The sequence below is a fragment of the Pongo abelii genome, chromosome 5 (assembly GCF_028885655.2).
Source record: "Pongo abelii isolate AG06213 chromosome 5, NHGRI_mPonAbe1-v2.0_pri, whole genome shotgun sequence".
NCBI lineage: Eukaryota > Metazoa > Chordata > Mammalia > Primates > Hominidae > Pongo > Pongo abelii.
The window spans coordinates 3,152,734-3,179,226 of NC_071990.2; the positions used below are offsets into that span (position 1 = coordinate 3,152,734).

Here is a 26,493-nt window from a genome sequence, read left to right on the forward strand (position 1 = left end):
CCAACTGCCAGAGTTAAGGGGTACCCGCTAGCCACCCCCTCCCCCAACAAAATATGCATAATCATGCAAAGGCTGCAGGAGGCCAGCTGGAAACCCAGAAGGTCTGACTGTGGCTTCTGGTCTATTGAAAGACTTGGCTTTGCTGTTTTGTTTGATAAAGGAGGGAAATTTCACTTTCTGTCCTTTAGACAGGGAGTGAGCCTGTGGTCGGCCTGAGGTATCTTGCAACTACAAGCACTAAATAAGCTCCTGACTCATCTCTCCCCTGTGGCTTATGGAGAAGGTAGGGACAGGATGAGTTCCTTGGTGCTTAATCATACAATGCCGTGGCATTTCTGTCCAGGTACCCAGTAGCTGTCAGGCTGGGCCTGTATGATACAGATCCAAGAGAATGAATCAAAGTGCGGACGTGAAGATGCTGCTGTTAGCATGGCTACGGGAAATGTGGAAAGAAAGAAAGTCCACGCACCTGCCTACTTGCTTCCAAAGCCTTCCCCAGCTTAGCCTCCACACAGTCCACCTTGGACTGGAGTGGCCGCTACTGGATTTTCCCAAGGGTGTCATTATGCGGACACCCGGGTTTTGATTCACGGCTGAGCTACTGCCCTTACTCTCAAGTTCTGTTTAACGAAGGCATGTGCATGAGAAATGCTAATGATACTCCTTTAAGAAGTTCAGTGTGGTACAACTCAAGCTCCTCAGTAAGTCACAAACAGTTTAGGAGAATGACTGCAGCTGAGTGATGCCCTTTTGGTGGAGGCATGCCTTTTTATTAACCTATAAGCATGGCAACAGTAAATGGTGTGTAGCACCCATGAACCACGACCCAGGGACAGAGACGGCACCAGGAAGGGGCCAGCCTCACTTTCCGAACTAAAACAAAAGTGGCTGAGCACAAGTTAGTCACACCTTTTAGGGAGGTATGAAATGGCCACAGACTCCACAAGGGCGGGACTGTGCTGCTGTGTTTTCTGGGCCTAGTGTCTGGCGTGCAGTGGGCTCTCCATCTGTGTTTCTTACATGAGTCAGTGATCTCCCTCGCTGGGCTTTCTCTCTTTGGATTCATGACATCAGCTTCTCAGGTCAGTATTAAATAGGGCTCTTTTGGCCTGGCAGGGTGGCTCACGCCTGTAATCCTAGCACTTTGGGAGGCCAGGGCGGGGGGATCACCTGAGGTCAGGAGTTCGAGACCAGCCTGGCCAACCTGGTGAAACCGCGTCTCTACTAAAAATGTAAAAATTAGCCAGGCGTGGTGGTGCACACCTATAATCCCAGCTACTCTTGGAGGCTGAGGCAGGAGAATCGCCTGAACCTGGGAGGCAGAGGTTGCAGTGAGCCAAGATCATGCCATTGTACTCCAGGCTAGGCAACAAGAGTGAAACTCCATCTCAGGGTTGGGGGGGTGGGGGTAGGCTCTTTCTACTTTTTAAAACATTTTGCAATAGCTGTGCCGTGAGGTCTCTTAGCAGAGCTGGCGGCACAGGTTCTGGTGGAAGTGCGGCATAAGTGATCCGCTGAACTCCCCCCCTTGCCAGACACTCAGACACTGACATATTTCCTGCACCCAGAGTAGCTCCCTGTTCCCCCTTCCTCCTGCTGCTGCCTGGACAGGACCCCAGGGCCAGGTTCTCTGTGACTCTTGGGCGCCTCGGGGTTGGGTACCACAGCCACCTCGGCTGTGAACCACGAAGCTGATGTGTCCAGAGCCAGAGACAGAGCTGACGCTGGTTAATCCCACACCAGCCTGGAGCCAGGGACTCGTCTTTGATTTCCGAGAAGCCGGCATCCCCCGGGGTGTCTCCCATGACGCACCTTATCACCGTCGGGGTGATCTCCGCACAGAAGAACACGCTGAGGCTCCCCACCGCATGGGAGGCGAACATGCCCACAATGGAAAACGCGATGGAAAATTTGTCCTTGACGCTGTCACTCATCCCTGGGGGAAGGTCAGAAGAAGGTGGTGAGGGAAGAGAGGAAGCCAGGCCAGGGGCTGCACAGCACAGCTCCTCCCCAGTGTCCAGCGTGCGGCATGGATGGGTATGCAGTTCCCTCTGGGGACCAAGCAGCACCTCAAGGACTAGAAGCCCAGAGCCCCTGCAGTGGGTTTTGTGGGGCTTCTATGAGTCCCTGTGCGTCAAGCATGCTGGAGCTCATGGTGGCCTCTATTGGAATTCCTCAGCCGGGAGCCATGCCTGGTGGGAGGGCAGGCTGGCGTGTCCCTGGTGCCACAGCAACATCCCTGTGCCCTGGCCTACATTTGCTCCAGTCAGGTCTGATGTGCCCAACGTGTGGGACAGGGTAGCTGAGTCAGGGTTGATTTAAGGAAACAAAAACTCAAGCCACAGAATTTATGGGCCCAGAAGGCAACTGTTCAACCCATCGAAGCCCTCGTAAATGGCACCGGAGACCAACCTCGTGCCAGGACAGGGTCTGGCACAGTGCACGGGCATGCTGTCAGGACCACACAGCTGGGGCTCAGCTCAGCTCCCCCAAGGCTGCATAGAGGGCAAGCACTCCCCAGCGACACGGGCGAGGGCTGGGGTGGGCAGGCCAGGTGGGTGCAGCAGCAGCTTTGAGGTGCAGGGCGGCACTCTGCTGTCCCCATGGCTGGAGGATAGCAAGCTTACGTGAGTCAAAGGGGGACAGCGGCTTCCCCTGGCAGCACAGACAGCCGGGCCCCAGCACTCCCGGGCTTTCTCCCCCCACCCAGACGCCGTCCATAAGACAAAGCATGTTGGCGCCGGGCCAGGGCCTGTGCTGAGCCTGGTGCCAGGGAAAGGAGCGGGGGCATGCGTGCCAAGCAGCACACAAACAGGGAAGCACCAGTCGCTCTTTCTAGAGGCAAGAGGGAGAATACAAATGTATCCGTATAGTGTCCAACCTACGGCCAACTTCAGCTGCAGTTCTTGGAGGGCAAGGGGGAGAAAGAGAGGAAATGGAAACCACAGGTCTGTGAGTCTTCGAGAAAACACCCATTTAGATATAATACAAGATGAGGAAGCACAGCCCACGTGCTTGGGACTCACCTGAGTCTGGGTGCTGGCTGTACTTTCCAATCACTGGGCCCGCAGACATGATCACACCCACACGGACAAGGGCCAAGCAAGCGAGAAGAGAGGAGAGAGCACATTAGGTGTGGAGTTAGCCTAGCGTGTTCCCGTGCGACTTGGTTCAAGCAAACTCTCTTCCGTGTCTGGGATGGCGCTGGCCGCCGGGGCAGTGGAATTCATACTGCACTAAACAAAGATCTTTTTGTTAGGAAGAAAGGAGTGAGACCCCACTGGCCTCAGAGCCTGAGGAGAAAATGGAACCTTCACAGTGAGACCCTAGCAGGTGCAAAGGATGAGCTTCCTTGCACATAAAGTGACCCACAGGTCACTGCGGCCTGCACTCAAGCAGCGTCAAGCGCTGTGGGGCACCCCTGCCAGCCTCAGCTCTGCTCCTCACGGCTGCTTGGTGTTCACTTGGGGCTCCTGTGCATTCCTGCTCAGGGCCAAAGGAGCATCGCAACACCCGGCGGCTGAGGCACTCTGCCACTTCCGTCCCAACTGTGAGCAGGGCAGAGACTCCCTGGAAGGGCAGCTGGGGAACGGGGATGGAGGGAGACAGGCGCCATGTGTGCATTCCATTAGCTAAGCCTAACAGCGTCTCCCAACAAGGTATAGATTGCATAGCACCTGTCCAAGTTAGAAAGCTGCTCCTGAGTTTGAAGTGAGCCATCTCTAATCCAGGCTGCATGACAAGGCCGCTCTCATCTGGGTGCGGTGGACAGCCCTGGCGTCTAGTTCTGAGACTCCAGGTTCATTTTCCTTGTAAAGGCAGGGGAGCTCTGTGGGGTCGATGTTCCCAGTGTCCCGAGCCTGTCCCAGGAGGACCATGCCAGGGTGGGGGAAGAGGCTCATCAGTCCTGCCTGTTCATGTCGCGCCCTGGGCCGGCCACGGAGATGCTGTGGTTTGTCCATACACGGGAGTGGGTATTTGTTGGTGAGGAGCTATACAGAGCTTGCTGGAAGGGCCAGATGGACTCTCTAGCTTTGCCTTATTTATTTTTTTTGAGATGGAGTCTTGCTCTGTCACCCAGGCTGGAGTGCAGTGGCGCGATCTCAGCTTACTGCAACCTCTGCCTCCCAGGTTCAAGCGATTCTTCTGCCTCAGCCTCCTGAGTAGCTGGGACTACAGGCGTGCACCACCAAGCCCAGCTAATTATTTTTTGTATTTTTAGTAGAGACGGGGTTTCACTATATTGGTCAGGCTGCTTTGAACTCCTGACCTCGTGATCTGACTGCCTCAGCCTCCCAAAGTGTTGGGATTACAGGCGTGAGCCACCACATCTGGCCAGATTATTTTTAACCTTTACTGAGAAATTCTTTGGTCCAAAGAGAAGCTGATGAACTCGGGAACATCTGCTGAAAAGCATGGCCCTAATGCAAGGGTGACAAAACAGATTTATTTCCCCCTTAATGTCACTCGAAAGAAACAATCCTTTGTTCTTCGTCATGTGATGAATCACACAGAAGCAGTCTACCTATTAGTGAAGACCCAGCCACCAGGACTCGGAAGGGATCATGGTGTAGCCCCGGCCGGGACAGGGGGAGGAGGGAAGGCCCAGTGCCCTCTAAGGCGGGCTCCACAGATGCTCTCAACTGAAGCTCTGTCCTCCCCAAAGCAGCTCCTTCCAGAGGTAGATTTGAGAGTGGCCAACGGAGTCTTACGCAGCCCTTCAAATGCCCTTGGGGATCTGCCAGCTCCCCTCCCTGCACCCGGCCCACCTCCCCGGCCCACTCACGGTTGAGGAGGCCGAGCTGCAGGAGCGAGGCCAGGGCGGTGAGGATCATGAAGAGCAGCAGCCCTCCCCTGCGCCCGAGGAACCGGACCACCACGCACATGGCCAGGCAGGACACCAGCGCGATGCTGGCCGTGGTGTAGTAGTCAGCGTAGAAGTTCTCCAGGAGCGGCACCTTCACCTCGTGGCCCATCATACTTCTGGCAAAGCAGTGGTGGATCCCGTACCCCGTCAGCCTGTGGAGACATACCGAGCGGCGGTGGGTGGGCCGCCCCCACGCCAGGGGCTGCGCCGTCTCCTGGGAGCTCGTGCTGTCAGGTGACCAGGAGATGAAGAAGCAGCTCAAGGTGTCATAGAAAAGCCCGTCATGACCGAACCACGAGCAGGTTACAGAGCAAATGCAAAAGAGGAGACGTGGGAGAAATACGGAATGCCTCTCCCGTGGAGGTCCACGCTCGTGCGCCTCTACCATGGCTTTAGTAGACAGGTGTGGGCACAAGAGCGGTGAGTCCTTTTAAAACACGCGCTTTCAGGGGAATCCTCCAAGACGAAGCGCTTTCCAGGTACTGACTCAGTTAACCCAGGGCCGCACTCCCAACAGCCACTGCACACCCACTTCACGGGGGCAGGGGGGCAGAGCAGCTCGCACGAGGCTCTTGGCGGGTAAGCGGCAACTCAGAGACGCAGCTTCTCTGGGCACTTAGGGTTCTGCAAGGGTGGAGATCTACCCATACCAGCCTCAACTCCACCCACGCAGCCTGGAGGAGCCAGGCAGAAGCCAGGCCAATCAAGACATATATATGGTCCTCAGGAAACTCTGTCTTCTTTTTTTGTTTTTGTTTTTTTTTGTTGTTTTTTGTTTTTTTGTTTGTCTTCTTTTTTTGTTTTACCCAAGCTGGAGTGCAGTGGCAAGATCTCAGCTCACTGCAACCTCCCCCTCCCTGGTTCAAGTGATTCTCCTGCTTCAGCCTCCCAAGTACCTGGGATTACAGGCACCCGCCACCATGCCCAGCTAATTTTTGTTATTTTTTGGTAGAGACGGGGTTTCGTCATGTTGGACAGGCTCGTCTCGAACTCCTGACCTCAAGTGATCCGCCTGCCTTGGCTTCCCAAAGTGTTGGGATTACAGGTGTGAGCCACCATGCCTGGCCTCTGTTTTGATTCTTAATTTATCCCTGTTTCCCCTCCACTGCCCTGGGTCAAGCTTCTTTACTGCCCCACACGAGCGTATCAACCTGATGGAAAAACATGTCTGCCCTGAAAACAGGAACAAAGGCATGGCTGCACCCTCCCAGGGAGGCTGCTGATGGCCATCCATGGGGTGTCTCAGGGCTCTCAGGAACCTTTGGGGTGTGCCTGTGTGTGATGCACCCATGGTGCCTCGAGGGACCCTTGTTCTGTCTGCTCTTGGCATCCATCCCAGAGCCAAAACCTGCCCCCTTCTCTCTCCCAACCACCCTTTCGTGCTTCAGGGAAATCTAAGTCCTTCTCATCTAACCTTGAGAATGCATCGAGGTCAACCCTAACAGACCCCGTCCCTGCCCCATAGGGGGAAGCCACCCCTGGCCATGTGAGTGCCTTTCCTCTTGGGAAATATGCAGAGGACCCAGCCCCCGCGCAATGGCTTTATAATCCAGCAACTGATTTGGTTCAGTTCGCCTCTAGAGTTCCTCTTCTGGCCTGCTGAGATAGCAGGGCAATCTTCTACCTTCTTGCTCTGGTAGAAATGAAGTCTCTCCTGACCACAACAGGTCATCTGAAGATAACAGAGCCAGAGAGCTCGGTTCCCCGTCTCCACAAAAAGAATCATTAAAATGGAAACTCACCATCTTGTCTATGTTAAATTTCGTGTTTTTCCCAACATAAAATTTGGAGAAGCCATTCAACTCCTAATAGTGCCACCAGCTCACCCAGCATCTACCTGAACCAGGCAGCAGCAGCAGGGTGGCCAAGGCTGGGGCCCTGGGCTTGGCCTGGTGTGGCTGTGGCCGGTCCCTGGCCTTGGTCTCTCTCCTGAGCTCCAGGATGAGGCTCTACTGTTGTTTTGGCAGTAGAGCCTCTTGTACCCCTCACAAATCAATTTCAACCCAGAACCCCAATGTGGAGAACTGATGAAATAGAGCTGCTTTGACAGAAAAAGACACGGGAGATGCTTGGCCCTGAGCCCTCACCCTGGGCCTGTCTTTACCTGGTGGCAGCTCGAGACCTTCCACAAATGAGTGCAACACCCCAGGTGACCTCTAACCCAAATGAGTCAAATCCCTCCCCTCTGCCACCTTGGTGACCTCTGACCCTGAACAAGGGACCGCCTTGCACAGTGAGGACCACTGAGCTCAAGACAGGAGTGACCTTCTAGGTATACACCAAGTCCAGCCCCCAGCCCCTGCAGGACCCAGCAGGCAGGGTGACCTGGGCTGGTGAGGGCCCTGGGAGGAGGTCTGGGCTCACGGGCCTGGCTCAGGCCCACCTGCCTCCACCCGCGGCTGTCCTGGGGCCTCTGGCCAGGCTGGCTGCAGGTTCAGGAAGGGCAGGGCCGGCTATAGGCAGGGGCCACAGCCAAGGCCTCCTGGGTCTCAAATCCCCTGTCCTGAGACAGTGCCCAGAATTTCCAGCCTTGTAGCATCCCCCGCTGTGCCCCTGAGGAGGTGCGTTCATGTGCATCTTGGTTCCCTGGACCTCACGGGCACGTGGTGGGGAGGCCCTGCTCACAGGATTTACATGCCTGGGCTGGGGGCACCGGCTGCTTGAGGCTTCCGGGAGGGGGAGGTCAGTATCTTCTAGCCCGTGTCACTCTTCACACACACCCCCTTAGGATTCCAAGTTCAGCGGGGTGGGGAGCAGGGCCCTGGGCTTCACCGCCGCCCGCCTTCTTCCCTGGCCCCCTCCCGCCTGGCTGGCACTTGTCCTCTGACTCACGAGTTCACACACAGGACCACAATGTTCTTCCACAGGTTCCGTGTCCCCACCACCTTCACGATGCAGACCTTCTTGGGCCTCCGGGAAAGCTCCTTCTCCAGCTCTGCAAAGAAACAGACCCTGTGAGCCCTGGGCAGGCCACCCATGGAGGACGGGGCAGCAGCTGCAGTCACAGCCCTGGTTCCCCAGTTCAGGCACCACAGAAGGGAAAGAAAGGCATTTTTTTTTTTTTGCCAGTGGATAGGGTCTAGGTTTCCAGGATAGAAAGGCACTCATAAGACTACAGCTTTTCAGTTCAGGTTTCCCTCGGGTGCCTGAGAGGGCACCAAGGTGCACCGTCAGCAGAAGTTTCCATCACAAACCCTTGTTTTGGAACCAGGCAGAGTGCACACAAATAAACAGTGTCGACTCAGTTCACTTTTGTCTGAGTACAGAGCTCGGCGATGATATTCTAGGTTACCAAGGCCCTCATTAGGCCCTGGGCAAATCTAAACACGCAGTTCTTTTCCGTACACTCTGCATCCGCCTGTGTCACCCCCGGCTCGGAGACAGGGAAGACCACATGCAGATATGCTTCTTAGCCTTGCGGGGTGGAACTATGGCTGTAGCTACTTCTGCTGAAACTGCCCTTAGGACATATGAATCTTTGAAAGACAAATACATAAGTGAATACATCTGCGTGTATGTGTATACACGCACACATGCACACATTCATATGCATACGTATATGTGTGCGTGTTTTAGTTAACAGAAGTCCTTGGGAGCTGGACAACGTTTTGGCTCCAAGGGACATGAGCAACTATAAAGTCATGAGACTGAGTTTCTTGTGCAGCTCCAGCAGCTCTGAAAGCCCCTCTGAAGGGGGTCCACCAGCGCACAGTGTTACATTCACCAGGCCAAGGGGTCTGCGGAGGTGCTGGTGTTGATGTGGCAATTTACAGGGAAGATTCAGAATGGCGGGGGTGCTGGCCTCCAGGAGCTGTCTGCTTGCACGTCTGGGAGCAGGAATGCCACTCTCAGCCTTCTGTTGCCCCTCTGCCTTCCTAGCCTGGCATGTCTTCCTGGAGTAATCCCCTACTGGGGAGCCAAAAAAGAAAACGGAGACTTCCCGAAGCGGAGGGGAACCAGGACACTTCAAGACTGTCGAGGTCACCAGAAACAAGAAAGACTGAGCAGCTGTCAGACTAGGAGACTAGGGAGAGGGGAGGACGAGACGCAGTCCTGGGCGGCATCCCGGGGCAGGAGGAGTCGTCATGGAAAGCACGATGATGGGAGGTGCCAAATAAAGGCTGGGGTTTGGTGAATAGTAGTGTTCCAATGTCACACTCTCAGTTTTGACAATAGTATCATGACAGTATCAGACATTTGCAATCTGGGAAGTCGAGTGCTGGGAGGTGCGTCGTTGCCTCTGGAGAGACCCTCCTGCTCCCTCGGGGGCTGTGTCTCCAGGACCCCGGCCCTGTGCTTCCGAGGGCCACTCCGAACCCTGGACGGCTCAAGTTCAACCCTCCTCTTCCACCTCCTTCCTGCCCTCCAGCGGCAGGAGGGTCACAAAGCTCTTTCATTATAGTTTGAAGAAAAATGTTGCTAAACCGTAGGGATTTAGGAACTTTTTATTCAAACATTGTTTTTGAACTCAGTGTCACCAGCCAGGGCACAGAAGGGAGAAGGAGAAACCTTTCACTTGTCTGAGGGATATCATGTCTACTGAGTTTCCAGAACTTTCTCCCTTCCCATACTTGGGTGCAAAGATTGAGGTCTGTGTGTAAGCCCACAGGGCTGACATTTCAGCTGCTGGTCCACGGACCGTCTCAGCTCCCAAGGTCCATTATTTTTCCTCAGCAAAAATGGGCTACTTTGACTACAGGCACAGTTTCTCTATGGTTAAAAAAAACAAATTTTGTAAAGAGCTTGAAAATATCATGGTTAACAGAAAACCTTGGATCCGATGATCTGAATATCTCTGCTATTATAGAACTCATCAGAAACCAACTGTAATAGCTATGTTTTCTCACCATGGGAGACTTCTGAGAAGAAAATTTAAATGTCCATTAGCAAGTCCATGTAAGTTTAAAGTTTTAAAAAATATATACCCCAAACTGAACTCCTGATATGTTATTGTTTATGAAGTATGATGTTAAAGAAGCAATAACAACTACATTATGACTTGAGCTTTTTAAATAAAATTAAACCTAGAACCCAGTCTAAAAAATTGACTGTAGTCTGCAGAGGTAACTGAATTCTTCTAAGTGGAATTAGATTAACCTTTCCAGGGCTATTGATATGTTTTCAGGAAGCACATGAAGCGCTTCCTCCCATGCCTGGCAGAGTCACTGTCCAATGACTTTGTGCTTATCTTACTACCAGTTACTCATCACCAGCCTGTCAACAGCATGAAGCTTCCACAGCATTATGTCTGTTCTTCTGGGCCCCAAATCCTCGAGTGCTTCCGGAGGCCGCGTCGAGTTCTCCCATCCGGTCTTCAAGGCAGCACTCTATGTTATAGGACACTTCAGATGGCTCTAACACCCTCAGTGGTAGCTGAATCCAAGAGGTCTTTTTGTCTGTCCAGGTATCAGATGGACATCTAGGGACTTCTCTAAACTCCTCACACATGGAAATGAATGGGCAACAGGGAGCCCAGCCAGGTTGTGGGACACTGGCATCCAGGATTTGCTGCTGCGAGCACCCGGCTCCCGTGCTCTCCTCGAGACAGAGGAGAAGGAGGACACATCAGCCTGCTTGACTTAGAGCCATCAGAAAATTTTCCAACCAAAACCCATGTCGAGCCAACTGAATTTTGATGAGCCAGGTTATGTCCAACACCATCCTGCAGCCCCTGTGCCTCCGCATTTTCACAGATCCCCGTGTGGTCGGGGCTGAGGTCTGGGTGCTGTGAGGGGCCCGATGAGCCCGGGCAGGAACCCAGCTTCTGCACTTCTGGCTGGCTCCTTGGAAAAGCTATGCTGTCCTTGCTCTGAGCCCAGCTGCTCGTCTGTGAAATAGGATGAAGCGCTGCCTTGAGGGCCGGATGGGAGAACTCGGCGCAGCCTCTGGGAGCACGTGTCCTCCCGCCCCGTGCTCAGTGAACCCAACGTCTCCCAGCTTCTCTTCACCAACAGACGGAGGGAAAGGAGGCCCTGAAGACCCTGCTGACCCGCTGGGAGGAGGGCACGGCCTCTCCACATTTGGCCATCAGTGTGAGAGGTAAACCAGGCCTCCAAGGACAGCAGAGGAGGCAGTGGCCGCTTGCCCAAGACCAGGCTCAGGAGGAGCAGGGAAAACACACGCAGAGGAGAATTGGAATTGGCTTGTGTGGGGTGTGAGATAAACTGGCTTTGTTGTCATCCTAGTGGATGATGCTAGTGCGTTAGGGGTGAAATTGGAAAAACATCAGTTATAGAGACGGAAAGCAAGAAAAGAAAAAGGAGGACAAGGAGCAGGAGGAGGAGAAAAAGAGAATGAAAGGAAAGAAGGGATGCTGCCATCTCTGCCACAAGAGTCATTAAAAAAGCACACTAAATGCTCCAAGGAGGCAGCCCTGGGCCCCACGCCCGTGTTGGGAAGTAGAAAAAGCACCTGCTGCCTCTTCCATGCAGCCCCTTTCCCCTCCGGGACTGATTTAGAATGGGGCCACTCAGCCGCTTGAATAAATGTGCTTTGAAAGCAAGTAGAAGATAAGCGTCCACAGGAATCTTATCATGAAGTCACCTCCAACAGCACAATCTTCAATGTCTAGCCAAGCTTTCAACAACTGACTGGACACTGCTGACCTCTGTCATCTCTGTCCTCGTCTGCCCAGACACGGGCTCCACCTAACCCGAGCCCTCTGAGTGACCCGTGGTGGTCGCCTGCGGAGCGAGGGCCCCGTGCAGCCTGCCTGGGGTCAGATCTTGCTTTCATCACTTACAGGTGGTGTGATTTGGGCAAGGTACCTAGCGTGGAACGTGGAGGTGGCCTGACACATCCACCCTCTCGTCATCTCAGGATCTGAACAGATTGTTAAGGCAGAGTGACGCAGGCCAGGACAAAACCCAAGCTCTGTCATTGCTAAGGGTAGTGGGGAGCCCCACATGGGGCTAAGATGGGGGCGCTCGGATCACACAGACTCAGCCGTGCATCCTGGCAATGCTGGGCAGGTTGGCTTCTCCAGGGTAAGGTGTGGGGCTGCCCGGAGAGGACTGATGCTGAGGACGGAGGATGCCTGCACCCTGCACATGGCTCCTCACAGGAATGCATCTGCTGTCCTTCCCCTGGGGCTAGCCTGACACTGAGAGGGATCATGGAGTTACTGCTCCCCAGTGCTCAGCCTCTTTGGGCCCGTTCTGTTCCTGTAAAGTAGGGAGAACGGCTCCTTTCCCTCATGAAGCTCAGATGCAGATGAGATGCACATGAAGCGCTTCCTCCCATGCCTGGCAGAGTCACCGTCCAGTGACTTTTTGCTTATCTTACTACCAGTTGAGCATTCTACATCTGAAAATCCGGAGCCTGAAATGCTCTAAAATTGAGAATCTTTTGAGCACCCACATGATTCTCAAAGGAAATGCTCACTGGAGCATTCAGATTTCGGATTTTTGGATTTGGAAAGCTCAACCAGTAAGTATCGTACAAATATCCCCAAATCCCAAAACATCCAATCCCCGAAACACTTCTGGTCCCGAGCATTCTGGATAAGGGATGCTCAGTCTGTGGAACTGAAGGCACAGTGCTGTGTGTGGCACTCATCTCAGGTCTCGTTTTTGTATGAGGCTGCTGGCCACATGGCCACATTGGGAACCAGTGGGCCTTCTACTCCTGCTATAAACGCTCAAACCTCAGGAACTGACACAGGAGTGCTGTCAGCACTTGGGCACATTATGTGATGATAAGGTTGCAGGACTGACATTGAGAGAATGATGCTCAGGAACACACCCACATATCTAAACTCAGCTGCACAGGCCACTGAGAACATCACACTTGCTAGGAGATAAACCAAGGACAGCTTTAAAAGAGAAAAGGAAATAAATTTGGGAACATCAGGTTTTCCCTTGGCATAAGTCCAAGGTTAGGATGTACTGATGGGGCAGTGAGCAGCCCTGCTGGACCGCTACACATACCTCCAGCCAGACCCGAGATGCTCACCTACCCAGCGGCAATGCAACCGCAATCCTAACCCTTCCTTACTACAGGAGTCCTGGGTTCGTTTAGCCCATAAATACTCATGGCATGCCTGCTACGCATCAGGCCTTCGGCTGGGCTTCTGCTGGGGGCACAGAAGTATCTGGCTATACAGACAGGGGCCCTGCCTTGCCTAGCCTCGCCGCTCTGCAGGGGTGACAGGCAGTAATAAAGAACCCTGCAATTACTCGTCATAGCTGCGATGAGGGGAAGCGGGGAGAAGTGCTGAAGCTGTAACAGTGACTAACCGAAGGTCTGACTTGGTCTCTGAGGAGCTGGCCAAGGCAAGAGTGGGAGCTGAGAGGACAGGGAGTGTGCACGGGGAGGGACCTGTGGAGAGGAAGATGGTGGTGTGTCCTGGGAGACAAATGAAGGCCAGGGTGTGAGGTGGCGGGAGGCAGAGATCAGAAAGGGCCTCCGCAGTGGCCTGGAGGACTGGGGTCTACCCGAAAGGCACTGGGAGGCACTGGAGCGGCTTGAAGCCGGTGGTGATGTGGTCAGATCATGTGTGACCTGGTGGCAGGGAGGACGGAACAAAGCTGGGAGCCCAGCCAGCTGGCCAGGGCGTGAGAGGGTGACAGACACGAGGCTCGGAGCAGGTGTTGGCTGTGGGATTAGATGGGGTGATGGGAGGAAGATTCCATGCAGAAAACCGAGCCTGGGCGGAGGAAGCTGGAAGTGGGAGACGTAGCAACTGAAAGATACGCTGCCTTCCCCCAGCACTCAGCAGCCCTGCCAATCATGCTGCCATCAACACATCTGACAGCTGGGGGTGGAAGAGCGCAGAGGCCACTGTGAAGGGCTGCAGGGCAGAGCGACCACCTGAGGACCGCTCCCCAAGGAGGTGAAGCCTCTCTCCTCTTTGTTAAGTCACATGTCACCAACTGCCTCTCACCCAGCCTCCTGCCTGGGACTCTGGAAAGGAAATAAGCACCAGAAAAACTCATAAGCAAAGAAATAAATTTTTAAAAAGGATCTAATACCACTTTCCAAATATAGGAGGGAAATGAATCAGTGTAATTAGGATTTGAGAAAACAAGCTATTCCCAGACAATATTTTAACGTGAAAGAAGCAGAGTGTGATGACTTAATTAGGGAAATGCCACCAACAAATTGTACTGTAAGCCTAAGAGCATTAACCTGTTAACGAGTGAGGTCTGGGGAAATCTGGGAAAGCCATCTGGACCGTCCAAAACGAGCAAGCATGGCACTGCTGGAGAAACCTGGATTGAGTACTCACTACTCAGCGCAGGGAAGTTTGTATCTATCCAGAGCTCTCCCTCATGTTAGAGCAGCATGGCAAAGCCACCCCTGCTGGACTTTGCACCCCTGCTGGACAAGTCCTCGCTCAACTTCTTAGCAGCTGTGTGACCTCTGGAAGCTGCTTAGCCTCTCTGTGCTCCCGTTTCCTCATCGGCAAATGGGGCTAATTATAGTGCCTCTCTCACAGGCTGTCATGGAGAAATAATACACGTGAAGCACTTGGGGACTAAATATTAAATATGAATTAATATTTGCAAATCACTTAGAAAAGTAGCTGACATGTAAGTGCCATGTGAGTGTCATCTTGTTTCTCGTCACTGTCCCTGGATAAAAAGGGACCACAGATGCACCAGCACTCAGCACCCTTCACGTCAACCAGACCTGGCTCACGTCCTTCTTCTGTCCAGCAAAGCAAAAGCTTCAGGCGTCCCTGGGTAGGCCCCACCCCGCCCAGCACGTGGTCCAGCCTGGGTGTCCTGACTCTCAGGTCACTGCACAAGTTGAGGCAGAGGATGACATCCTAGCTGAGCTATGGCAGCACCAAGGAGCTTTAGTGACCTAGTGTCCCCGATCTTCTGAATTGGGAGTCTAACAAGAGGCCTGTCCAGGTCCCAAGGGCTTCTCTGATTTGGGGTTCCTGCGCATCCCTTCCCATCATAAATGGATACCTGCAGGGCACATTCTCCCACCTCACTCAGGCCCCTGCACCTGTGCCCTTGGAGCAAAGCTTCCGCAGCCACTCTGACTGTAGTCCCTCCCCACCACCCTCTATCCCGCAGCCCTGCTGTTTCATCCCTCCCGACGTATGCACGTGTAACTTCCCTGTGTGTGCCCCACCTGCCTGCAAGTTACGTGAGAGCAAGGCTTTGCCTGTGTCTTCTCTGCTCTAGAATAGCGCCTGAAACACCGCAGGCATTTAGTAAACACTTGTTGGTTTTAATGAATGAATCATCATCACAAGCATTTCTGGCCATGGGGGAAAATGAGCATATTCTCTCTTGGACAATGGCATGGAGGTTATTTTCCCAGGGAATTTTATAACAACAATTTATCCCAGGTCTTCAGTGAGGGCAGTGAGTCAGAGCTTGGGCCGAGACCACCAGTGATCTTCAAACGGAGATCTGTATACCACTTGCATCAGAATCTCTTCTAGCGCTTATTAGAAATGCAAGTTCTCAGGGCTTATCCCAAATCTAACAGGTCAGGATCTCTGGGTGCCAGGGAGAGGCCCAGGAATCTGGATTTTAACAACCTCCTGGTGATACGTGGATCCCCAGGTTGAGAACCCCCACCTAGCTGTGGTAACGCTCCTGACACACAGGAATTCTATGGATCTGAACCACTATCCAAAAACACTTCACCTTTCCTGTCTTCAGCTGCTCAACAAATAGGACATGGGTAGGTAAATACAACAGTGGCTCTCTGAAGGTCATGCTTAGGAAAGCTGAGGTCACAGCGGCCATCTACACCCTGAGCCAGCGCTCTGGCAGTGTTTAGACCTGGCAGGCAGGTAGGCTATGGGCCAGACAGCCAGATATTCCCTTGAGCAGTATATATTGGGCTCATGGCTCGCTTCTGGATTTAGGCAGGAGATGAGCAGATCCAGAGTGTGCTGGACTTGATCATGAAAGAAACCAACAACTAGAAAGTGGAGAGAATGTCAAGGTTGCTACATTGCCCTGGTGCAGGCCAAAAGGTCACAGGGGAATTGCACAGCTGGTTAAAACAGCTGTTTGTGCAACAAAACCAGCCCAGGTATCAGGGACTTGCCCCGTGCAGCCTCTCTGAGCCCTGCACGGGCTCCCGCCCTGACCAGCCCGCGGTGTGCTCACCTGGCATCACACCCTTGATGTCGCCCTCAGGGTTCATGCGGTTCTTCTGTGTGAAGTGGAGGATCAGCCTCTTTGCAGACTCAAACTGCTGGGTGGCCATTAGCCACCGGAGGGACTCAGGGAATATCCTTTAAAGACACAAAGGGGATCGGTGAATGTCTTCCGATTCTGCACGGTACCAGGAAGCGTGGCTTAGGTGTGGCCCGGGAGCTTCCCAGGCAGGTGGCGGTCAGTCTCCAGACACGCATCAGCCCAATCAGGGGAGATAAAACTGTGGGCACTGAAACGTTCCCAGTTTTCTTTTCCAAAGAGTAAAAATCGAGACCTTAAAAATGCTTAACAAAAGTTAAAAACCACATGTTCTCACCCACATATGGAAGCTTAAAAAAAAAAGTGATCTCATAGAAGTAAAAAGAAGAACAGAGGATACCAGAGGCTGGGAAGGGTGGGGGGAAACTGAGGATAGGGAGAGGTTGGTTGAAGGATACAAAATTATAGCTAGGTAGGAGGAACAAGTTCTAATGTTCTACACCACTGTAGGATGACCATAGCTACTAATAATATACAGTTTCACATAGCTAGGAGGAGGATGTTAAATGTTCCCAACACAAAAAAAGTGATATTTGCAATGATGGGCGTGCTAATTACCCTGATCTGATCATTTCACATTCTATGTACTGCACCATCACCGTGTACCCCATAAATATGTATGATTACCATGTGTCGATTACAAAAATAAAAGATAATTTAACAAACGTAACAGAGTAGCAGATATGAACAACATTCTACCAGCTGTGTCAAGAAATCAGTGTATACCTTTCAAAGTAACCATGGATTTCTAAAGCATGGAGAAACAATTCACGGAAGGCCCTGCTGATTTTGTTGTATTTTGTCACAATAAATAGTAACAGAATGATTTTATGTTTAAAAAATTACTTCCAAATATGACCAACCTGCAGTTACTTTCAGTTTCGGAACATGAAGGCTCACTCTCCCGGGTTTTCCTTCAGAGCTATTTACATGTTACTGCTAACTGCCTGTCACTTTCCCTCAGACGATGCCACAACACAGTGGTTTTCGAGTTTTACCAAAGCAACAGAATCTATTTTTTTTTTTTAAAGACGGAATCTTGTGAGGAGCCCCAAGACAAAAAAACTAGTGTTTTATTATCAATTAATTTTATAAATTTACATTTATGACAATATTTACAAGCTGCTCAAAGAGAACACTGTGACTGCACAGAGCAGGAGTTGGCACGCTATCTCTGCAAAAGTCCAAGTCACCAATATTTTAGACTTTGAGGGTGAAATGGTCTCGCCTCATCTTGGCCTTGTGGCCTGAGTGTGGATGTATGGGAGTGGGTGTGGCTATGGGCTAATAATACTTTATTGCAAAACAGGCAGCTGACCCTTGACTGTTTGGGAGAGACAAAAAGTAGAAATCAAAGCTCAAGATGACAGTCCTAGCTTCTTGTAGCCCTCAGTGTTCTAGTTATCACTCCACTTTATTTTAGTTAAATCGTATCAGGAAAGTCACGACTGATGCTGGTAAGAAGTTATTGTAACTACCGAACACCTGCTTTGCAAGCTCAGGATAGATTTTTTTTTTTTTTTTTTTTTTTGAGATGGAGTCTTGCTCTGTCACCCAGGCTGGAGTGCAGTGGTGTGATCTCAGCTCACTGCAACCTCCGCCTGTTGGGTTCAAGTGATTCTCCTGCCTCAGCCTCCCTAGTAGCTGGGATTACAGGTGCGCACCTCCATGCTTGGCTAATTTTTGTATTTTTAGTACAGACGGGGTTTCACCATGTTGGTCAGGCTGGTCTCGAACTCCTGACCTCGTGATCCGCCTGCCTCGGCCTCCCAAAATGCTGGGATTACAGGCATGAGCCACCGTGCCCCGCCTCAGGAGAGTTTCAAAATGAATCTAGCAGCTAGAAAAAGTATTAATGGTGTTTCCCTCAGCCCGGCCCAAATTCATATGTTGGAAAGTAAACCCCAATGTGATAGTATTAAGAGATGGGGCCTTTAGGGGTGATTAAGTCATGAGAATGGGAAGCTGAAGACAGGCTCCTTGCCCCTACCCTCATGTGAGGACACACAGAAGGCTCCATCTATGAGCAACACACGCTTGCCAGACACAGCATCTGCTGGTGCCTTAATCCTGGACATCTCAGCCTCCAGAACTGTGAGTAATAAATTTCTGTTATTTATAAATCATCCAGGCTAAGGTATTTTGTTGTAGCAGCAGGAACAGACTGTGAGAAGCAGGAAATTTTTATTTCAAAGTCACATCACTATCGATATGTAATAACTACTGCCTCCTTCTTACCTATTTGAAAAAAGTCCAAATTTCTATCTGCTTGCGACTGCATTTCACATGATGAGGTGGTTCCCACTGAATTTGGTGGTGCCTTTGGGATGGTCTGATCTGAATGATAACTCACTCTGGGAGACTTGGGAGCTTCTTGAAGAGCTAAAAGCTGTCCTGCTGGGCAGGTGTGTGGAATGCAGAGGGCCATGTGGAATGGACAGAAGGTCTCTGGTCATCTCACATGGAAGTCCCAAATGCATTTGCAGGCACTGATTTTTTTTTTTTTTTTTTGTAAATACTCAAAGTTAATGTTTGTTTTCCTGGCCTCTAGCTATACAAAATTAATTTTGAATAACATAATCCAAGGAAATAGAAACAGATACATGACATTAATATTATATATATTCACATTTTGCTGTATTTTAAAAATCAGATCTTTTCTTTATAATAAAACAACCTAACACAAATGCCACCACCCGTAGTTTAAGTTCTGATCTATAGTATTTCCATCTTTCTGATGCATTTGGGTTTAGTATCTTTTTCTAATTTCTCAGGATAGACATAGAGGTCATTATTATTAATTTTCTCATAAGTATATTTAAGACTTCAAAATTCATCTAAGTATTATCATTTGAGATACATTTGTGATTTGATTCTAAATATTTTGTGATTTCTATGAGAATTTTTGCTTATCTAAGAAGCAATATATGAATATATATAAATATGGTAATATGACAGCACAAGCGATTTTGCAGGTAGTCTCTGCAGTTTTGAAATATGGCATACAATGTGGAAATTTGTGTCCTTTCAAAATAATTAAAATTTATTTATGCCAAGTGCTTATGGAACTCCATGGTAGGAAATGGATTTTGAAAATCGAGACCATAAATGAAGAACAAGGCCCAGATGACACAGCAGAGGAGGAGCTGTAGCCCCACCTTCCAACCCCTAGGGCCAGGTACCCCAAGGGCCACTGCCCAGGGCTGAGGGCACAGGTGGTGTGAACGAGCAGGGCAGAGCTTCCACAAGAGGACATAACTTTTTCATTGCCTCAGCAATCTCAAGTCCTGTTCCTTGATTTATCCTCAAGTGTTACCCACAGGGCGGGGAGAACCGCGGAGATGTGCTCACTGTACACGGTTCTGAACCACAGGGCAGGGAGAACCGCGGAGATGTGCTCACTGTACACGGTTCTGAACCACAGGGCGGGGAGAACCGCGGAGATGTGCTCACTGTACACGGTTCTGAACCACAGGGCGGGGAGAACCGCGGAGATGTGCTCAGTGTACACAGTTTTGAAGCCAGGATAGGAGGTGACAGCTCAGGGAAAATCCAAAATGTGGCATATTTGAGTATGGACATTTGAGTGGTGCCATTTTGCCTTCAAGATAAGGCCCTTGTAAAATGAGCTGGAAGAATTCCTTCTGTTTCGTTTTTTTGGGGAATAGTTTGAAAAGAGTTGGTATTACATTTTTAAAGGTTCAGTAGAATTCAGCAGTGAAGCCCTCTGGTTCTGGACTTTTCTTTTTTGGAAGACTTTTTATGACTGATTGAATCTCATTACTTGTTATTGGTCTGTTCAGCCTTTCTATTTTTTTCTTGGCTCGATCATGGTAGGTTGTATGTGTCAGGAATTTATCCATTTCCTTTAGGTTTTTGAATTTATTGGCATATAGGTATTCATAGTAGTCTCTGATGATTCTTCGTATTTCTGTGGTATCTGTTGTGATGTCTTTTTTTGTTTCCAATTTTACTTATTTGGGTCTTCTCTGTCTTTTTCTTAGTCTACCTAATGGTTTATGAACTTTTAAAATCTTTTCAAAAAACCAACTTTTTTTCATTAATCTTCTCTATGGTTTTGTTAGTCTCAATTTCATGTATGACTGCTCTGATCTTTATTATTTCTTTCCTTCTACTACTTTTGAGTTTGGCTTGTTCTTGCTTTTCTAGTATCTTGAAATAATTATTGGGTTCTTTCTATGAAATCTCTCTAGTTTTTTGATGTAGGCATTTGTTGCCATAAACTTGCCTATCAATACTGCTTTTGCTGTGTCCTATAGGTTTTAATATATTGTGTTTCTATTTTCATTTGTATCAAGAAATTTTTTAGTTTCCTTCTTAATATCTTCCTTCACCAATTGGTTGTTCATGAGTATGTTGTTCAATTTCCATGTATTTGTACGTTTTGAATGTTCTTCTTGTTATCTGATTTCTAGTTTTAGTCCATTATGGTCAGATAGGATACTTGGTATGATTTTGTATTTTTAAAAATTTTTTGAGACTTGTTTTTTGTTCTACAATATAGCTGACCCTGGAGAAACTAAAACCTTCTGCACAGCAAAGGAAATAATCAACAGACTGAAAAGACAACCTACAGAATGAGAGAAAGTCTTTGCAAACTATTCATCTGACAGGGGATTAATATCTAGAATATATGAGGAACTCAAACACCTCAACAGCAAAAAAAGAAACAACCTGATTTTAAAAATGGACAATAATCTGAATAGACATTTCTTAAAAGAAGACACAAATGGCCAACAAACATATATTTAAAAAAGCTCAACATCACTAATCATCAGAAAATACAAATCAAAACCACAATGAGGTATCGACTCACCCCAGTTAGGATGGCTATTATCAAAAAGACACACACACAAAAATGCTGGCAAGGATGTGGAGAAAGGGAACTCTTATATGATGTTGGTGGGAATGTAAACTAGTACATCAACTATGGAGAACAGTACAGAGGTTCCTCAAAAAACTGCAAACAGAACTACCTCATGATCCAGCAATCCCACTACTGGTGTTTATCCAAAGAAAAGGAAATCAGTCAAAGAGACATCTGCACCCTGAGTTTATTGCAGCATTATCTGCAATAGCTAAGATAGGAATCAACCTAGGTGTCTAACGCAGATGACTGGAAAAAGACCCTGAGTTTACTGCAGCATTATTTGCAATAGCTAAGATACAGAATCAACCTAGGTGTCTAACAGATGACTGGAAAAAGACCCTGAGTTTATTGCAGCATTATTTGCAATAGCTAAGATATGTAATCAAGCTAGGTGTCTAACACAGATGACTGGAAAAAGAAAATGTGGTATATATACACAATGGAATACTATTCAGCTGTAAAAAGAATGAAATCCTGTCATTTGCGGCATCATGGATGGAACTGAAAGACATTATGTTAGGTGAAATAAACCAGGTACAGAAAATTAAACACTGCATGTTCTCACTCATGTGGAAGCTCAAAAAAAGACGATCTCATAGAAGTGAAAAGTAGAACAGAGGATAGAGGCTAGGAAGGGTAGTGGGAAGGGAGAAATAGGGAGAGATTGGTTAAAGGATACAAAATTACAAGAGATAGGAGGAATATGTTCTAGGGCTCTGGACCACTGTAGGATGACTATAGTTAATATATCATATAGTTTGAAATATCGAATGTTCCCAACACAAAGAAATAAACGTTTGAGAGAATGGATATGCTGCATGCTGTGATGTGACCACTATACATTTAATGTAGCGCAACATCACTATGTACCCCATAAATATGTACAATTCTGATGTGTTAATTTAACAAATGCCATTACAAAGATAAAGCCCTGCATTATGCATACAAGGCAGACATTGACACTACTGGAATTCCATCAGTCCAACTGAATCCTAGAGAGGATTCAATTCTGCTGTTCTCCTTTCTTATCTGGGCTCACAGAGCCCTTGCCCTTCAGGAGAAAAGTCTCTTCTTGTCCCAGACTTCAAAGCCACAGGCACAGAACAGAGCCTGAGGCAGGAGGGTGTGTGCGCAGCCCAGCGGTACAAGGGCAGACAGGCCTCTGAGACTCTGCCTGCTCCTTAGTGACCACTCTCTTGTCTTTGTCATCCTCAAATTGGGCCTAAAGGCAACACACTTTGGATACCTAAAAACTGACAACAACAAATAAATGCCTTTATGAGAAGTGATGATGAGCAAGTCCCCTTCTAGAGAGTCTCTGAGAATTGCAAAGCTCATAGAAAAGATTTCAAGGATATTACTGTTTACAAAGGTGTGGTGTGACCTTAGGATTTAAGAAGTGGGTATGGGCCTCTTTGGGAGCCCAAGCTTTCAATATGGGTCTCCAAATTGTTTTTTCTAATACGTACTGAGCGTTGTCACTACAAATCCATCTGAAATGGATTTGTCACTACTCGCTCAAATCCATTGAGCGAGTTGGATGGAAGCCCACATGGTGTGGGTTGTAGTGGGGGCAGTCCCAGGCAGGTGGTCCAGGGGCTGGTCAGGGGAGGCTCTGGAGAGGCGAGGCTCTGCTTGGACCATCTTGGAAGATGAGCAGCTGCAGGATAGGCCCTGCATCCCCTTGTACTGCTGGAGGTGTGTGGGGCAGGACCCAGAGGTAAGGCATGGGGTGTGGGGTGGTGCATTTGTTGTGTTCAGAGAGTTGCAAGGTGATAAACCCGAATGCTGGGAATGAGGTGAGAAGACGCGAGGAGAAGAGAGGGACGCAGGGCCCAGGTAGTGGAAGATCCTGAGTGTTATGGGCTCTGATGAGCAGCAGCCACAGGACTGGAGTGAACTGAAGTAAAGACACAGGAGATTTGGGCGCCAGACAAGGGACAGGCTCCCCTTAGCTACACGACTGTCTCCACTGGGGGGCAGCACTGCCCACCACCTTCCCCACGACGGGATTTACGACCAACAGACACTGTTCCACCAGTGTCCCCTGTGTCTGATGCTTGCAAGTCCATTACATAGTGGCGCTGTAATTACCCCCATTTTACAGATGGCAAAATTCAGGCCAAGAGAGTTCAAGTACATTGCCCAGGATTACACAGCCATTCAACGGCAGAGCTGGGATCTGAACCCAGGCAGTCTGATGAGATAGCCCACACCCTTAACCTCTGTGGACACAGCACAGCAGCAAACCCATATTGCCTGGATGGCATTCCGGTGACTGAAGTTGGGAAGTAGTGTTCCAGAGATGCTTGCTCAGGCATTGCGGAATGCCACAAGCCCAAAGGGTATGTGTAGGGAATACTTAAGTTTTATGATGCCCTCCATGAATTTATATTTGCTGCAAAATCATTAAGAATTCGTTGGCCTGTCAGCCTCTGAGCAAGCCCAGAGATGGTTGTTTTAGTTTGGATAATGTGCAGCATGGCCATATTATGGGAACTTAATGAAATCTCTGCTGACAAGTACATAATGTAATAACGCCACACAAATTAAAAAGCCAGCCAAGGGCCCAGGACTTGGTAGAAACAGAGCTGAGCCTCAAAGAAATTGATGACTTTCAACAAAAAATCAGGAAGCACGGTGGGTAGCTGGAGCCTCATCTGTCTGGTGCATCTTCACATGTAGACGGCCAAAAAGTGACCTTGAGGATGACTTCCGCAACTGTAAAACACAACTAGGCATTAAAACCACAGCAGCTTTCCTGGGAGAAAGCTTTGAAGTTGGCTCTCAGCATGGCTGTGGCCAGGATGGCAGTGCAAGAGGAGAGGTGCAAGCTGGAGGAGTCCCACTATCTTAGTCTGTCTGTGTTGCTATAAAGGAACACTGGAGGCTCTGGAGGCTGGGTAATTTATAAAGAAAAGAGGTTTATTTGGCTCACAGTTCTGCAGGCTATACAGGAAGCATGGCACCAACATCTGCTCGGCTTCTGGTGAGGCCTCAGGAAGCTTTTACTCACGGTGGAGGGCAAGGGGAGCTGGCATGTCACGGGGTGAGAAAAGGAGCAAGACAAGGGGGAGGTGACAGGCTCTTTCAAACAACCAGCCCTTGAATGGCCTAATAGAGAGAGCTCACTCATTACCCTCATTACCATGGGGAGGGCACCAAGCCCAAGGGATCCACCCCCATGACCCAAACACCTCCCACCAGGTCCCGCCTCCAACACTGGAGGTCACATTTCAACATGTGATTTGGAAGGGACTCATGTGCAAACTATATCACCCAGGTAAGGGAAAAATAATTTGGTTCATGCAGCAAAGGGCTTGCTTGAAACCACAGATGAGGAAGTTTCTAAAGCTGTAAGTATTTAATTCTTTACTATGTGGTGGTACTATCATTATTCCCATTTTACAGGTGGGAAAACTCAGGCAAAGAACGTTCAAATACATTGCCCAGGATTACACAACTATTCAATGGCAGAGCTGGGATTTAAACCCAGACAGCCTGACTGGAGAGACTGTCAGGCTGGGAAGACCTAAAGGAGCCCAGCCTTCACACCTAACAAGTGATTGCTCTAAGCTGGCTGGCTCACTGATCCCCAGGGCTTCTGTGGGAAGGACGTGGGCAGAACTAAAAGTCTCCACTCACCCTCCAAGCCCTAAACCCCATGTGGGGAGTGAGAAGCACAGAAGGACAGACAGCCCTGCTGGATACAGAGTGGAGAGTATTTTTCTCTTTGCTTCTAAAGAGCTGTTCAGGACAAGGACGCTGTCTAGAGCAGAATGTTCAAGCTGAGGTCACCCAGGACCAGGAAGGAGCAGGCAGAGGCGCTGCTGGGCTGTGTGTGTCTGCAGTGCCCCAGGGGTAGAGGGAGGCAGATAGCTGCCTTCCCACCAAGCAGGCGTCAGCATCCGCAGCACCATATGGATACAGCAATGGAGGGGCACAAGGATTCCTCCTCTAGGGTAAGTAGGACGCTTGCCAACTTGGAGGATCTTAGAGCAGATGTTTGCTGATGGGCCATGAACATGCTGAGCAGACGGCATATGGCAGTGCTACGACATGCACAGGTGGCACTTGGTTACTGACAAGCTGAGGGTAGGCACAAAACCCGCATTCTCAGTGGCATGTCCAGGCAGGTGTCTTAACTGGCTCCGGGTCTCACTTCGTCTCGGTGCTCTGACCCCCCACATTCCAGCAGAACTTGGGGACTGTAGAGAGGGCCCTTTCCTCCTGATGACACATCTAGTGGAGCTCTCATCTGAAGGTGAATGACAGATTGGACTCAAGCCCTTTTCAGAAACCCCTTCAGGATGGTTAGAAGGTCCACAATCTTCATTCACGATTCTGGAACCCCCAAAGCATTCTGGCCATAATACCTGAACTGGCCTGAACTCAATGCAGGCAGAACCCAACTGGGATACCAGTGCCTTTAGCCTTTACTTGTCCCTCCTCACGGAGCCCTGCAGATGTTCCACTGCCGGATAGTCATATGCTGGACGGCAGACTGAGGCCCAGGCCCTGCTGGCGTCCAATATGGATGTATCTCGGATCAGTGAGAGCTGCTCAGGAACCACACCATGGTCGGTGCGTGCTGAGCACCTGCTGGGACAGCCCCCTTTGTGACACTGTCCACAGCAGCTGGAAGTGGTGACTGTCTGTGAGTTACAGTGGAGGATGCCAGGGTCGAGTTTCGCTATGGAATTAATTAAGCAAATCACAGATAAACCCATTCTCTACTTAAAAACTAAAATATTACAGATTCCATCAATGGATGAATGGATAACAAAATGCAGTCCATTTGTACAATGGAATATGATTCGGCCTTCAACAGAAGGGATCTGACACCTGCTACAGCATGGGAGAACCTGGAGGACACCGTGCTCTGTGCAATAAGCCAGCTGCAGAGGGAGGAACACCTTGACATTCCACTCACGTGAGGCACTAGAGGAGTCAAATTCATAGAAAGTAGAGTGGGGGCTGCCAGGACCTGGGATAGAGGAAGGTGAAAAAATTCTAGAAATGGATGGTGGAGATGGCTGCACAACATTGTGAATGTGGTCACTGAGTTGTGGATGTGGTCGCTGAGTTGTACAATTAAAAATGGTTACAGTGGAAAATTTTATGTTACGTGTATTTTACCACAATTAAAAGAAAATATTACAGAGAAGACGAAAGCCCCCCCCCCCCCATACAGCTCACCCAAATCCTAGTGCCCCTGCATTCACCCTCCCATCCTCCAGGGCTAAGCCCTCCCTGGCTGGGCACGTGTCCTTCCAAATCGTATTCAGGGCACTGACACGCACCTGCATCTCCACATCTGCTATGACACACTGCCCCCACATCTCAGTGAAAAATGCCAGCCTCACTCTAAACATTCCCTTCCTTTTAGATTGGCACACATTTGCCCACCTGGTGCTCAGAGACAGTTCCCCCAGGTGTGCACAGTGGCTCATCTCCTGAGGTCTTGAATAAAAGCACGTTAATTCCTACTTGTGAGGAGAGGGCACTAACTCAGGGTCTATCGAACCTCACAAAAATGTGAACCATGCCATTTTCCAGCA

General features: G+C 49.7%; 1 protein-coding gene across 3 annotated transcripts in view; it reads right to left on the reverse strand.

Moving 5' to 3' along the window:
- Positions 1-26,493, reverse strand: part of SLC22A23 (solute carrier family 22 member 23) — a 187,810-nt gene that overhangs the window by 13,188 nt on the left and 148,129 nt on the right. For 2 of the 3 annotated variants that reach the window (XM_009241400.4, XM_054557135.2), the window contains exons 5-9: positions 15,952-16,079; positions 7,700-7,802; positions 4,787-5,019; positions 3,027-3,059; positions 1,813-1,936 (exon numbers count right to left, since the gene is read on the reverse strand). In XM_009241400.4, the coding sequence (XP_009239675.3) occupies positions 1,813-1,936; positions 3,027-3,059; positions 4,787-5,019; positions 7,700-7,802; positions 15,952-16,079 (621 nt within the window). Of the gene's footprint in view, positions 1-1,812; positions 1,937-2,881; positions 2,906-3,026; positions 3,060-4,786; positions 5,020-7,699; positions 7,803-15,951; positions 16,080-26,493 lie in introns of all 3 variants that reach the window. The other variant, XM_063725312.1, reaches the window with a different exon arrangement.